Source organism: Sturnira hondurensis, unplaced genomic scaffold (assembly GCF_014824575.4).
Source record: "Sturnira hondurensis isolate 20B ecotype Veracruz unplaced genomic scaffold, ASM1482457v3 Scaffold0022910, whole genome shotgun sequence".
Classification (NCBI taxonomy): Eukaryota; Metazoa; Chordata; class Mammalia; order Chiroptera; family Phyllostomidae; genus Sturnira; species Sturnira hondurensis.
The window spans coordinates 14,047,240-14,062,826 of record NW_028095541.1 but is presented as its reverse complement, the minus strand read 5'-3'; the positions used below and the strand labels follow the sequence as shown (position 1 = coordinate 14,062,826).

The following is a 15,587-nucleotide window of genomic DNA, read 5'->3' as shown; positions in this document are numbered from 1 at the left end:
AAAATAAGGCCTTTCTTATGGCCTTTCTCCATAAGAAAGGCATTTTGAAAGGCATTTCAAATGCCTTTTGAAAGGCATTTTCTTGCCTTTCAAAAAATGATCATTATACAAGAAGAGCTAATGAATAAATCCGGGAACAAGTGGCTTTCCAGGACTGTACCATGGCTCCCGCCAGAGCTGGGAATTTCAAAGAAACTCCTTTTCCTAGATCCTTTCAGGATTATGTTTGCCAGCTAAACGAACTCGGGAAGCAGAGGGAAATGGAGACCAATACTCTGACGGTCAGGGTAGCCAGAAACGAAGATGCTAAGGTGCCCGGTGGACTCCAGCTTTTCCTCAATCTGCCCCACTCCACAGCCAGCTCAGGCTCCTGACACTACTGGCCCTGCTGACCAATCTGGGCACAAGTTAGGTGCTTGGCATCAGGTCTGCTGAGGCTGTGACTTCCAAAGACCTTGCCCCATGACAATCTTCAGACTCACCGTAGCAAATAGATATGCAGGGATTCTCAAGGTTTCTCAAGAAACTCCAGCCTGTAGACAGTGCCTGTACTTTAAGAGCAAATGCTTAGAGCAGTTCCTCTGATTCCTGGGGCCTCCCTTCCACACCCTCCCTTCCCAGCCTGTCATACTCCTGTGTAAGCTTGAAGCCTGTATTAAACCCCTTGTTTCCATAGAAAAATAATAAATAAATAAAATGTCATTTTCTTGCCTTTCAAAAAATGATCATTATACAAATATCTTAGTAGATTTAGGATTTACTCACAGCTGCTTTTGCCCAGGATCCAGTAATGGGTTTATAGCTTGTAACAATTTATTTAAATTAAACATCCCAATGTTGGCCTGGTTTCCTATTTTATATCTTCTTTCATCATCAGATGTGTTAGGTACAAAATCTGTTTAAAAAAAAATATGATCCTTATACAGTGAGGATAATTATAGTAAATAGCTTTTTTCTTCACGTTTAAGTTTGTGTTTAAACTTAATATATTTATGTTTATTAGATAAAATCTTTCTGACATTAAATATTTCACTCAAAAGTAATAAAAATAGTTAATGCCAATGCACATGAAAATATCTTACAATATGGCCCTGGCTGGTGTAGCTCAGTGGATTGAGTGCGGGCCTGTGAACCGGAGTATCAAGGTTCAATTCCCAGTCAGGGCACATGCCTGGGTTGCAGGCTGGTTCCCAACAAGGGCCATACGAGAGGCAACCATACATTGATACTGCTCTCCCTCTCTCCTTCCCTTCCCCTCTAAAGATAAATAAATAAAATCTTTAAAAAAAAGAAAATATTTTACGGTATGAATATTTTCCTAATAAATGAATGCATTGCTAACCTACAAGAACTTCCAGGTCATCGCATGCGTACTTCAAACTCCAAAGCAGCATGTCATCCACAAAGCCTGCCCTGACCCTTCTAGTGCTGAGTATTCTATTACTTCTACCTGCACTTTGCAGGTTAGTAAGTGAGAGGTTACGAAACTCCTCCAAGGGCACATAGCCATTAAGGGTCAGATGCCAGGCGACAAGCCCACGTCTCACAATGTATTCCTTGCTACCCTTCATGTCATCTTCTCTAATATGAAGTCCCCTAAGGAAAGGCATCACAAGGAATTCATTGTTGAACCCCTATGGCACCTGGAAGTTTGAGTACCTCAGAAAGTGACCGTCCTATGAACAATCCCAATTCTTTTACTACCCCATCACTGTATCGTCTATAACAGTTTATCTAAAGTAAACCTGTAAGACAAGGCACATTTAAATACATACACATAAATCATACATACCTGGGTTATAGGCCTCCATAAAACCAAACGGACCATAGTCGATTGTAATGGATAACAAACTGAAGTTATCAGTATTACAAACACCTGAAATTTTAAAAAAAATTCAAAAACATGATAATAAAATAATAAAGTATATTTTAATTGTACAAAATTATCTAGAATAGGAAAGGTCATGGAAAACAGTTGTTTTAGAAATGAAACAAAATGAGATTACCGATTGAAAGTTTAACTGATGAAGACAAATAGCTTAATATACATATTAAAACTGTATCTTAAAATTAAATTTAGCCTTTTGTTTTATATTTCCCCCTTCCCAAAGATTTCAAATACTTCAGGAACAAAAGCACCAAGAAATGAAACTTTCTCTTATTTATCCTCAATTTCCAACACTTGTTTAAAAAGTGTTACTTGGAATGGAACTGAAACTAGTAAAGGAATAAAATTGTCAAAGGCTCTGAAAAGGAGAAAATACGGTGTGTACCCCATGACAGTCCTGAGTGGCAGAGCACTGGCAGTGGGGAGGGGTGGGGGATAAGTGACCTCTTATCAAGGGGATCAAGGGTGGGGGCAGAGTGTGGGGTAGGAGGAGGCCATGACTACACCAGCCTGACACAGGCTATGTGGGCACAGCGGCACAGCATTCAGTCAGGGAGCGGCAATGTTTTTCAGAGCATGATGACCCTGTTTATCGAAATGCTAACTGTAGAGACTCACTAACCCAGCCACTCCACTTTTAGGAGTTCATCCGCCAAAACTCACCTTTGAGAACAGAGAGATGTAGTTGCACAGTGGTCACTGCGGCATGGTTCGTAACAGCAAAAACTTCTAAACACCTACCCTGTTCCCACCCAACCCCAAGTGAGACACAGAGAGTGTGTGGTAATTAAAGCAGATTTCAAGGAGTTTTGCAATGTGGAATCCCCCTTTGGCATTTATCTAGAGACTGTAGTACACACAGAACTTGCTTTTTGGTTGTTCCTAGTTGAGGCAGATATTCCTTCCAATGCAGCCCCACACAGTAGTCAATGGCTTCAAACATACACAAGCCAGCCCTGCTGTTTTTGTAGGAGACATATGAATATCACCAAATTAAGTCTAGAAAACTTGATATGAAACGGTTAATAATGATTACCCTGGAGAATGGAACTCAAATCACTTCTGTATATTTTAAATTCTTTAACAGAAGCATGTAGTGCTTTCATAATTAAGATTTTAAAAACACCTTTAAAGAGATCTAAATTTATACTCACAGTGTATCCTTATTCTATTTTGTGTATGCTGTTCAATTCAAAACCATTTTAAATATGAGAAAATTGTTTCTCTGTTGCTAAAAATAAATTCATATATTACAAATGTTAAGAAGCTCACTGGCAGGAATATTTTGAAATATACAAAAAAAGAAATCTTCCGCCTCAACAGATTAATTCTACTTTCTCATCAGAAGAGTGAAACACCAATAGATAACTTACCATGAGCAAAACCAACAGACATCCACAAGGCGATAAGTTGTGCTGTCTTGGATACCACAATGGAAAAAAATCCCTAAAATAAAATTTTTTAAATTTTCAGATTTTCAGTAATGTATACTCTTTTAGGATCTTCTGATAAGTCACAGAAAGAATTCAAAGGTGGGTCAACAGATGACTGAAGGAATAGAAATTATATATAGAAGAACACCAAGTTATTCACCCAGAAATAATACACAAAAGGCTCAGACACAGTAATATGACCAAACTTTTTCCATGTCCAATAAGAAAAGGAAAAGGCATCAGAATTCAGCACAGGGAAGTTAAATGTAAGCAAAGTGAGTTGTTAAACTTTGAAATGAATCCCCAAGAAAAACAATGGAATTCTCTTCTCTGTTAAAAGAATGAAAACTAGTTGTGAAGTATACAGTCAGGACACAGGTGCAGCAGCACCTGTTATTTTTTTCCAGATAACCTTTAAACAAGACAACTTTCTTATCTATGCCTTGTTTATGAAGTGGTTCATTTTACCTTCCTCTAACAAAATGTTCATGATGCTCTACATTTCCTTTCCTAAATGTAGTTTTTTAAAGCCCTAAGTTATAAAACCACTGATGTTGGCAGGCCACTGAGAGAACACAGAGTACTATCCTCTCTCCTTAAAAACTTACCACATATCTATCAGGTTCTTTGACATCTACTGAAGGGAAGTGTTCCCGTATGACGAAATCTAATAATGTCCTAGAGATTAAAAGGAGATAGCATCAGTGTTCCTCAAAATACAGTATCAAATATCCAACCATCTAAAACCACCCTTGCCACTCATGAACTCATTAGATTCACACTTAAAAGTTTTTACATTAAAATAAGAATGCACAAAACAGCAATGGAGAAATATTGCCTCAATACCAATCAAAACTGGAAATGAGTTTCTAAGGGCATATTAGTTTCTGTCTTATTATGTCATAAATTCACATTAGTTCAATAAACATCCATGGAGCACCTACTGCACCTACTGCATGCCACGCCCTGTGCAAGTGCAAGGAATAAGGATGACAAGGCTCAAACCCAGCCCTCAAAGCACATACTTGATTAAGTAAAAAGAACACACTAAAGATAATGACATCACAGCACAATACATGCAATAATAGAGGTATATAAAAAGTATAAAACAACAGAGGAGGGAATGACTATGTGTGAAGGTCACACAAGTTTCACAAATGAGATGAGAAAAATCTGGCCAATATTTGAAGTTAAAATAACTTATGTAGGTATTGTGTTTTTTATTCTCAATTTTAATTGTTCTAGTCACCTAAATACTTTTGTTATTGCATTGCATAAGAGAGAATCCAAATGAAAAATTGGAGATTGTAGATATGATTTGAGAATTATTAAAACTTAGGCAAAACAATAGGAGTGGATTAGAATTGTACATAGGCATTTTTTTATAATTTAACCATTTAGTATCTCAAATAAGTGCTGATATATCAAGAATTGTTTCAGGCATTTAGGGAACAAAAAAGTATATATAGTCATGTTAGCCAGTGGAGGCACTTTAAGGATGAAGAGGTTACCAATGTAAATCAATGTCAGAGAGAGAAGTGACATATAACTGAAGCAGGACCACCAGATGGAACAACTTCAGTGACATGGTGAAACCAAACAGAAGTGATCCAAAAAACAAATGGGAAGTCAGAAATGATGCCCAGTGAGAGTAGACAACTCTCTCAACGAACCGAGACAGACATATACTCAGCTAACATTTGCTAAAGTAAGATATAGAGATGCTTCTGGTTAAAAGGTGGTCTAGGTATATGCAGTACTCAGAACCTTCTACAACCACATCAAAATTACAACAGAACAACCCATCATTCAGAACTGCCTGAAATCTAGCTGAACAGAAGTCCTGTAGGAGGGGTGGAGATGAGGAATGGGTTGCTCCCTCACCCATGCATGGCCCTTAAAAATCAGGAGGGATATCTCAGGTGCACAGGTCCCCACTGAGGAGAGAGGGGTTCCAGACCCACACTCTGCCCTGCAAGCCCAAGTTTCCAGTGCTGTAAAGAGAAGTCCCCAAAACTCCCAGCTGTGAAAACTAGGAGAGATTGAGGCTGCATTAAGACTGAGGGCTTCTGGAGTCCCAGACATTACTCTTAAAGGGCCCATGCAACAACTTACTTGGAATCATTCACTCAGCACTGGGGAAGCACTCAAAAGGCACCAGACACATACAAGATGGAACTGAATTGTCTGGCTTCGAAGGAAAAGCTGGAGGGGCAGCTTTCTCCCAGACAGATGTGCTAACAGAGGTCATTGTTCCTTTGCTGAGCTCCCACTGCCCCCAAAAGAGCCAACAGGCAGGCACTATATCGCAGTCTCCATCAGCCTTGCTAATACCATTCTCCCCACCCTGAGACCCTGTCCCACCCAAATTTCAGGCACACCCTGGCCGTTTCCAGTGGCTTTTCCATACAAACAGCCTATCCTGGCTCATGCTGTAGCCTTTCCTAAAATCTTTCAAAGGTTCACAAACTCCAAACAAAAAGCATCTGGCCTCAGCCATCTGACCTGAGATATGCCCCATACCTCTTGCTTATTGGTCCCAGGCCTGGCACTAGCAGCAGCTAGTCTCAGATCAAAGTTTGGCTGCTCCCAGGCATTTCTAAGCCCAGCATAACTAGCAGACACCCACAGTTTACTCTGTGAACTGTTCTTATGTTCTGTGGCCCTGGGCAGGGCAAAGATGGTGGCTCATCTTAGCTTAAACCTCCTGGGAGGTCCCTGGGACAGCACATCCCATGGAGAACATGCCAGAGCATCACCCAACCACCTCTATAAAAGACACCCTGAATGGGCAGACCCAGTGGGCACCACAGCACTACTGATGCAAATTCTACACTGTGAGGTCACTCCCTGCACAGCAACACCTCCACTATAGTAACAGCCAGTCCTGACAGTGAACTGGCCTGGGTGTAAATCCCTCCCATTAATGTACTAACAGCAATGAAGGCTCACCTGCAACAAGAGAATTCACACAGCCCACACAGTGGGGTGCACCTGGAATGCCCAGCTCAAGTGACCAGGAAGGCTGCAACACAAGGTCCTACAAGGCACCTTCTACATAAGGTCACTCTACCAAGACTGGGAGACATAGCAGCTCTATCTAATACATAGAAACAAACACAGAGAAACAACCAAAATAAGGAGACAAAGAAACAAGTCCCAAGTGACAGAACAGAACAAAACTCCAGAAAAAGAACCAAATAAAATGAAGACAAGAAACCTACCAGATGCAGTTTAAAATACTGGTTATAAGGATACTCAATGAACTTAGGTAAAGACTACATGAATTTAGTGAGAACTTCCACAAAGAGAGAGGAAACATAAAAATAGAGATAGAAAACATAAAAAAGAGTCAGAAATGAAGAATATTATAACTGAAATAAAGAATATATTACAGGGAATCAACAATAGATAAGATGAAGCAGAAGATCAAATCAGTGATTTGGATGAGAAGGTAGCAGAAAACACTCAATCAGAACAGCAAAAAAGAAAACAATATATATCCAAAAATAAGGATAGAATAGCCTCTGAGACAACTTTCACATCATGGTGCTTTCTGAAAACCTATTTGAAAAAATGACAGAAAACATCTCTTTCCTTGTATATTTTGTATCCCTTTCCTAGCAAAGGAAATAGACATACAAGTCCAGGAAGCAGAGAGTCCCAAACAAGATGAAGTCAAAGGGGCAGACACCAAGACTACCATAATTAAAATGCTAAAAGTTAAACACCAAGAGAGAATCTTAAAAGCAGCAAGAGAAAAGCAGGTGATTACCTAGAGGGAGCTCCCATAAGATTGTTAGCTGATTTATCAACAGAAACTTTGTAGGCCAGAAGGGACTGGCAAGAAATTCAAAGTGACAAAGGAAGGAACTACAATCACAATTACTCTGCCTAGCAAAGCTATCATTCAGAATCCAAGGACAGATTTCCAGACAGATAAAAGCTAAAGAAGTTCAACACCACCAAACCAGTATTACAAGAAATGTTAAAGGGTCTTCTTCAAGAAGAAGGAAAAAAATATCAAAATTATGAGTAATAAGGTGACGATAAATACATATCTAACAATTACTTTAAATGCAAATGGATTAAATGCTTCAATCAAAAAACATAAAGTGGCTGAATGGATAAGAAAACAAGACCCTTATACATGCTATCTATAAAAGACTTCAGATCAAAAAATACACACAAGGTGGCTCCGTGGCACAATGGATAGCAGACTGGACTTCTAAAAAATACACACAGAATGAAAGTAAAGAAATACAAAATGACAGTAAATGAAAAAAAGAAAAGCTGTGTTAGCAATAGTTATACCAGACAAAATAGACTTTAAAACAAAGGCCATAACAAGAGACAATGAAGAACCCAGCAATTCCACGTCTGGGGATTTACCTGATGAAACCCAAAATACTAAATCAAAAAGACATATGCATACATCCATATGTTCCTTGCAGCATTATTTACAATAGCCAAGATATGGAAGCAATTTAGTGTTCATCAGTAGATGAATGGATAAAGAAATGGTGCATATATACAACAAAATATGGCTCAGCAATAAAAAAGAACAAAATCTTTCCACCTTCAACAACATAAATGGACCTAGAGCATATTGTGTTGCCTGAAATAAGTCAGACAAAGACAAATGCCATATGATTTCACTTATGTGTGGAATCTAAGAAACAAAATAAGCAAACAAGCAGATCAGAACCAGACACAGATACAGACAACATTTTTATGGTTGCCAGCTAGGAGGGGGGTTAGGAGGACGGTTGAAAAAGGTGGGGGGATTAAGAAGTACAAATTGGTAGCTGCAGAATAGCCATGGGGATGTAAATACAGCACAAGAACATGGGACAATATTGCAATAGCTATGTATGATGTTTGATGGGTACTGATTTATTGGGGTGACCACTTTATAAGTTACATAAATGTCTAATTACTAGGTTAACTACCTGAAACAAATACAATATTGTACATTAACTATAATTGAAAAATAAAATATATTAAAAGTAAGTTAAGTTACATTAAAAAAGACTCAGAGAATTGTCATGTCAAATGTGGTAACTTATCTGCTCTGGTCATTCATTTCCTTCATTTCCTTAATACCTGTATTCTTCATAGATTAGGAATCTGGATTTACTAAACTGGTAACTACAATATAGGATCGATATTCTGAATGACTCATTTGTTTAAGGTAATTTTTTGTTTATACATATATTTCTAGTGGCTGTGTTAGCTTAACAAATAGAAGCAGTGTCCTTCTAAAAGGAAGAAATGTTTTTGTTTGAAGAAATACCCGCTAAATTGTCTTGAAGAGGATGGCATTTCGTGAGGGCAGACACCTCAGGCACTGGGGTAGCAGATGGTGGGGGTGGGACTGCATGACACAAAGGGAAGAACGTGTTTCGTTTGCTCTTTTGAAGCAAACCTTTCTCTCTTTCCTCAGAAATCTTCAGTAAGATGCACTCTGTTTCTAACTGCTTTGTGTAAACTTAGTCGTGTGTGTGTGTGTGTGTGTGTGTGTGTGTGTGTTTTCATCCTGTTGATGGGGGTGACTTTCACATCTGGGTAAACCCAGTGTGAAACAGGCATAACACACGTCAAAACTGGAGTCCAGGAAAGAGGAGACATGCGACAGAAGACACGGGCTAGGAATCCCAGAAACTGGAAGGAGAGCTTTGGACCATTTGAGGTTGCAGAAACGGGGAGTCTGAGTCACTTACAACCAGGTCCCTGAGTGGCACAGAGGCCCTCAGCCGCAACTGGGCTGCATACTAGACAAAAAATTCCTCGCTGGATCCTACATTTCTCTTTTTTCCTCTTAGAAAACTCACATGATGTTAGACACATAAGAAGTATTTTAAATATCTATTAATTTAAATTTTGGGTTTTACTTATAAGAAAACCAAAAATATTTTAGCTTCTCAGCACATAAATATTTTTCAACTGTCTTGTACCATTTTAAAAAATGTCATTTTCTAACCTTAGTAAATCCAGTTCACCATAATGAGCCAAAATTTCTAATGATCCGATTCTAAACCATGATTTTGCAATGCGCAGTACCACTGCACCTGCAAAAGAAACATTCATTTCAGCACAAAGTATTTCAAACTATGGAAACATAGCCTAAAATGCTTTCCTTCTTCCTCTTTTAATCCTTATTCGATGATATGTTTTTACTGATTTTACAGAGAGAGGAAGGGAGAGAGGAAAAAACAATGTAAGAGAGAAACATCAATCAGTTGCCTCCGTATGAACCTGACCAGGGATCAAATCCACAATCCTCTGGCCTGTAGGATGACACTCCAACCAACTGAGTCACCTGGCCAGGGCCTAGTATGCTTTTCTTAAAAATAAAATTAATAAAAAAGAATTCAGTATCTGAATTTATTGGAAAAAGAACTAATTTATACCCTTGAAAGGATCAAGGAATTTTCTCTCTCTCTCTAGGCCTGTGTCTATTAGAATGTTAGGAACCACAACACTCTCAGAAACACAGAGGCCCCACCTGGCTAAAGGCTGCTCAGTTCCATCGGGAGGCTCCGAACATCGAAGGCCCACTGTCTCCTCAACTGTGGCCTTTTTCCTGTACCTCTTCCTGAATCAGTGCATTGGGAATTGTTTCTATGGCATAGTCCATGCAAGTACCTTTCACGTGGGGAACTAACTGAAAATTAACTTCAGTTACTAAATGTTTACATATGTTCTAATTTAAGAATATACTGGAGAAATAAAGTGAATCTATGCATTTTGTGTTTGTTGCCTTCTATTGCTGCCTTCTGTTTTGATTATAGATAATAGTAACAAGTAATAAACAGCATTCACATTTCTTTCTTATAAGGAATGCTATATCTACGTGCATTTGATATGAAGATGTGGTCTATCTACTCCAAGTGCTCCTGCTCTCTTCAACAGACTCCCTGCTGCCTCTGGGCCTCTGTGCTAGTCTCCCCGGCTCCACATGCCTCACTCCCTCTTTCCCCCATACTGAAATCTTTCCTAATCTTAGGCAATCACCAGGGCAGGGCAACCCATGGCACAGCTCTGTTGCTCTGTGTGGGGAAGGCCACTGCCGGGCCTCTGCAGTTTTGCCTGGGAGAAGCTGTCTCCCCACTCACATTTCACTTTCTCCCTATATGCCACTGGTGCCCTTCCAGGTGTTGCCCTCGTCCTGAATCCCAGAAGGCACGGGTCTGCGCGAGTCCTAAGTCTGTTGCGGGCCATTAAAGAGGATGCAGTTTCTGACCCTCCTACTTGTCTTGATGAATGTGGCTTCTTTAAATCCTTGGTTGTCGAACGTCCACACAGCTCAATTTTCTGACAACTCTGGGTGATATTTGATTTGTATGTAGCTGTATTTTTGCTATAGTTGTGCGGTGAGGCGAGGTGTGTTTACCTACTCCTCCATCCTGACCAGAAGCGAAGACTGAATTTCTTAGGATCGGGACAATGATATACACTTACTATTCCTGGACTCCCTAGAGTTCAGTCCAATGGAAGGCCCAGAAAAGAGCCAAGTAACATTTTCTTGGTTAACTGAATTACCAGATAGTCAGGATTAATTCACAATATTAATCATTTATTTTGATGTGATTTTCTGAGCAATAAAAATGTAGTCACTCAGAAAAAAACAAAAGAGCCAAATAGGTTATTCTAATGTTTACTTAATGAATAGCCATGAAATCACTGAATGTTAGCAACGAAAGACACAAAAGGTATCATCTAATCTAACCGTCTCATTTTAGATGGAGAAACAGAGACAAACTGTGACTTGCCCAAGTCGTAAGTCAATTCCCACAGCACCAATTTTGTTTCACATATTCTTTCTGTCTGCCCAGCACTTTTCTCACTGTACCACTGGGCTGCTGGGCAGATATTAGGATAAAAGCACAACTGAAATACCTGTATATATGTGAACATTTAGATATGAAAATTGTAGGCATGCCCTCAAAAGGAGAAATACTTGGGGGCATTTGAAACTATTAAGATTATGGTTTGGAATTCAGATTAACAATATATATAAGTTACAGCCACAGAATAAGCAGTGTTGTATCCATCAAATGAACAGTCCATGGTTAGACTCTCACTTCCAACCACCATCAACAAAAAGGACCTAAATGGTTGTTATAGGCTTGTGTACAGTGGGATCCATATTACCCAGATGAAATTAAGAGCAGAGAGAGGTGCCGGGAAAAAAAACAAACAACCCTTATTTCCTTTAACCAAGAATACTCTAAAGAGGTTGTTTTTTATGAAAATCTTATCCAAACATATTATGTACTAAGTATAAGAACAAGAAAATGAGCTCTGGTGAATCACTATGAACTTCAGTAAAAACGCTGCCCTGTGAAACAATGATCCAATTAAGCATGTTAGGTTGTCAGCAATGCTTGATAGCTTTTTTTTTTAAGATTTTATTTATTTATTTTTAGAGGAGAAGGGAAGGAGAGAGGGAGAGAAACATCAATGCACGGTTGCCTCTCGTGTGTCCCCCACTGGGAAACGGCCCGCAACCCAGGCATGTGCCCCGCCTGGGAATCGAACCGCGACAGTGTGGTTCGCAGGCCCGCGCTCAATCCACTGAGCTACACCAGCCAGGGCGATAGCTCTGCTTTTTTAAGCAGTTAAATATGTTTATTATCAATTTTCAGGTCCCCTCCTTCCCCAGAGACTTAGAGCCAAATTTCTCCCTCTCTCCCTTTTTGCTGTTCTACAGTATACTTTCTCACTCCCTTTCTAGGTTTGTTTTATTTCTAACCTACTACAGGCTGAAGAAAAAGTTAATTGAACTTATTGGAAGTAAACATGAAGAACAGCCAGGCTCTGAAGAAAGATCTCTGCATTCTCCTGGGAGGAAAATGTATGAACTTCTGCATACCGGCTTTGTTAACATTTTGTCAACTGTCCATAAACAACTTTTGTTCACTTCCCAGGTGTTTGCTATTTGAAATAGATGAATTAGTAATTTAAGGATGTGAGGAAGAGAATTTATGATAATATCATAACACTGAAATATCTGGAAGAACCACAGGTCATTTTTTAAGAAGACTGAAAAGATGTCCCATATCTGTTGTTCTTTAAGAACTTAGTTTTGGCCCTGGCTGGTGTAGCTCAGTGGATTGAGCACTGGCCTGCGAAGCAGATGATCGCAGTTCCCAGTCAGGGCACATGTCTGGGTTGCAGGCCAGTTCCCAGCAGGGGGTGCATGAGAGGCAACCCTACATTGATATTTCTCTCCCTCTCTCCTTCCCTTCCCCTCTAAAGATAAATAAATAAAATCTTAAAAAAAAAAAGAACTTAGTTTTGCATCCCTATTTTCCCTGCAGCACTATTCACAATGACCTAGATGTGGACTTAGCCCAGGTGCCCATCAGTAGATGAGTGGATAAAAAGAGCTGTGGAACATTTACACAATGAAATACTTCTGGCCATAAAAAATAAGGAAATCTTACCTGATGCGATAGCACAGATGGACCTGGACAGCATTATGCTGAGTAAAATAAGCCAGTCCACAGAGAGAAAAGTACCATATGATCCAATGAACAAAATAAACTAATAAACAAAAGAGAAACAGACTTACTGATAGAGAACAGAGCAGAGGAGAGGAGACTTGCGGGTCTGGATGAAAAAGGTGAAAGGACTGGGGAAAGAAACCTCAAAGACACACACAACAGCATGGCGACTACCAGAGGGAAAGGGAGGTCAGGGGAGGTAGAAGAGGGTAAAGGGGGGATAAATGGTGATGGAAGGAGACTTGACTTGGGGTGATGAACACATAATACAATACACAGATGATGTATTACAGAATTGTAAACATGAAACCTATATAATTTTATTAACCAATGTCACACCAATAAATTCAATAAAACACTAAAAAAATAAAGATAAAAAAGAACTTAGGACCTGGCTGTGTAGCTCAGTTGGTCAGAGTGTGTTGTCCTGAAACACCAAGGTTGTGGGTTCAATCCCCAGTTGGCGCACATATAAGAATCAACCAATGAATGCAGTTGGAAAACAGTTGTTTTAGAAATGAAACAAAATGAGATTATCAATTGAAAGTTTAACTGATGAAGACAAATAGCTTAATATACATATTAAAACTGTACTTTAAAATTAAATTTAGCCTTTTGTTTTATATTTCCCCCTTCCCAAAGATTTCAAATACTTCAGGAACAAAAGCACCAAGAAATGAAACTTTCTCTTATTTATCCTCAATTTCTAACACTTGTTTAAAAAAATGTTATAAATAAGTGGAATTACAAATAAATGTCTCTCTCTCTCTCTGTCCCCCACTTCCTCTCTAAGTCAATAAATAAAAAAAATTTAAAGTACATACTTAGCCTAATTTTATATGAAATCTAAAAATGGTTATTACCTCGTTCTTTCACAGTGTTTCCATTGTAGAACTGATCTCTCCATACTTCATCATCACTCACAACCAAACTGGAATATAAGAGAATCAAACAATTAAAGTTACACTTTAACTGCAAGCAAACTCTCAAAAACACCTAAAACTGTTAGAAACTGTAAGCAGAAACTTATCTGATCAATTTACTGACAAGATTCCGGAGAGGACATGATCCAGTCCTGAAAGTGAGCTCCAAGGAAGGAGTTACCTGGCGGCTCTGCTGGTTGGAATTCCAAGATGGTGCATGGCCTCACTGCACAGAAACTCTCTCACTGAGGAACGAAGCACAGCCCTGCCATCACCATTTCTATGGGAAATAAGATTAAAAGATTTTCAATGGTAAAGACAATATCAATTTTAATTAAACTAAGTAAACAAACAAACAAAAAACTATACCGGGAATATGGGGTCTTTCCTGAGCCTTTTAACTGAAGCTCCCACTTTTCACCGTGTCTTAAAAAAAATCTAAGTATTAGAAGATTCATGTTACCATTTAGCAGAAAAGCTATTCTACAAGAAAACATGTGGTACCTATTCATATAAACTCCAATAAGGTGGGCTCTTCCATCCCCAAGCTGATCTGCCCACATCCCAAACTACAAGGGAAAAAAGAAAAATTAGTCATGTTTATTAACCCTTATTAGCTTTTATAGTAATTTTATAGCCAAGGTTCTTTCATGAAAATTGAGAATGCAGTATTGCATTTTGAGAATTATAATACTCAAAAACTCCAATAAAGGTGAAAAGAAAATTCAATCAATAAAACATAAGTGAAATTCATTTTAAAAATATACATTTAAGACATATAATTTTTTCTTATCTTATAGCTGAGCTTAAGTTTGTTAGGTGTAGAAAACTAAAAGTGATTTATTTAATTCCAGAATATGAACTAGGGACAATTTATTAGTAGAAAAATTTCCTGTATTTCCCGTATTGTATATATGCAATATTAAATCGGGAACACACTTGTACCCCCCAAAATCACTTTTGAACTTGTATAATTAACTGTTTCTAAACTTTTCCGTTAAAATTTGGGCTTGTTCAATTCCCAGCTATGGCACTTACTAGCTTTGGAAATTTGTTTGGGTTACTTATTCTGCTGAGACTGACCTTTCATTTCTGTAAAATGGAATAACCCTTGCCAGGTTATTGTAAGAATGAATGCTGATACATATATGCAAAATGCTTTGTACCGTGTTTGACATTTTCAAGTGCTCAAAATGTGGTAATTAGCAATATTGGAAGAATTATTTGTTAAGTTACATGTCATTCCATCCTCCATATAGATGGTGTGTCCACCAGAAAGTTTTCTCTAAACTTCTGGGACTAGGAGAGAGGTCCTATCAATTCCCTGAACTCCTACACTTACTCCTATCACAGCTGATGTTATAAGAATTTGTTTACTTATCTGTCCACTCCCCCCAAAGTATTAGCAATTTGAGTGAAGGGAACAGGTCTCATTCACCATGATAGCTCCTAGCATTTAAAAGGAATTCTAGAAACAGCTGTGGAACAAATGGATTTATTTGGTATCTTCAGAGCACTTCACCCCAATGCAGAATATACATATTTTTCAAGGGCACATGGAATGTTTCCCAAGATAGACCATATGTTAGGACATAAAACAAGTCTCAGTAAATTTTAAAAGACTGAAATCATATCAAGCATCTTCTCTGACCACAATGCTATGAAACTAGAAGTCAATCACAAGAACACTGAAAAACATGCAAAGACATGGTAGCTAAATAACATGTTATTAAACAATGAGTGGGTAATCAGTGAGATCAAGGAAGAAATCAAAAGATACCTTGAAACAAATGAAAATGAGGACACAATAATCCAAAATGCATGGGACATA

The 15,587-nt window shown here is 38.6% G+C and overlaps 1 protein-coding gene across 1 annotated transcript in view; it reads right to left on the bottom strand.

The window, feature by feature from the left end:
* The window catches only part of LOC118980579 (protein adenylyltransferase SelO-like), a 42,986-nt gene that overhangs the window by 17,596 nt on the left and 9,803 nt on the right, over positions 1-15,587 (bottom strand). The window contains exons 5-13 of the mRNA XM_037037222.1: positions 14,261-14,325; positions 14,126-14,182; positions 13,938-14,036; positions 13,697-13,764; positions 9,305-9,392; positions 3,930-3,999; positions 3,262-3,334; positions 1,793-1,876; positions 766-895 (exon numbers count right to left, since the gene is read on the bottom strand). Of these exons, the coding sequence (XP_036893117.1) occupies positions 766-895; positions 1,793-1,876; positions 3,262-3,334; positions 3,930-3,999; positions 9,305-9,392; positions 13,697-13,764; positions 13,938-14,036; positions 14,126-14,182; positions 14,261-14,325 (734 nt within the window). The remainder of the gene's footprint in view (positions 1-765; positions 896-1,792; positions 1,877-3,261; positions 3,335-3,929; positions 4,000-9,304; positions 9,393-13,696; positions 13,765-13,937; positions 14,037-14,125; positions 14,183-14,260; positions 14,326-15,587) is intronic.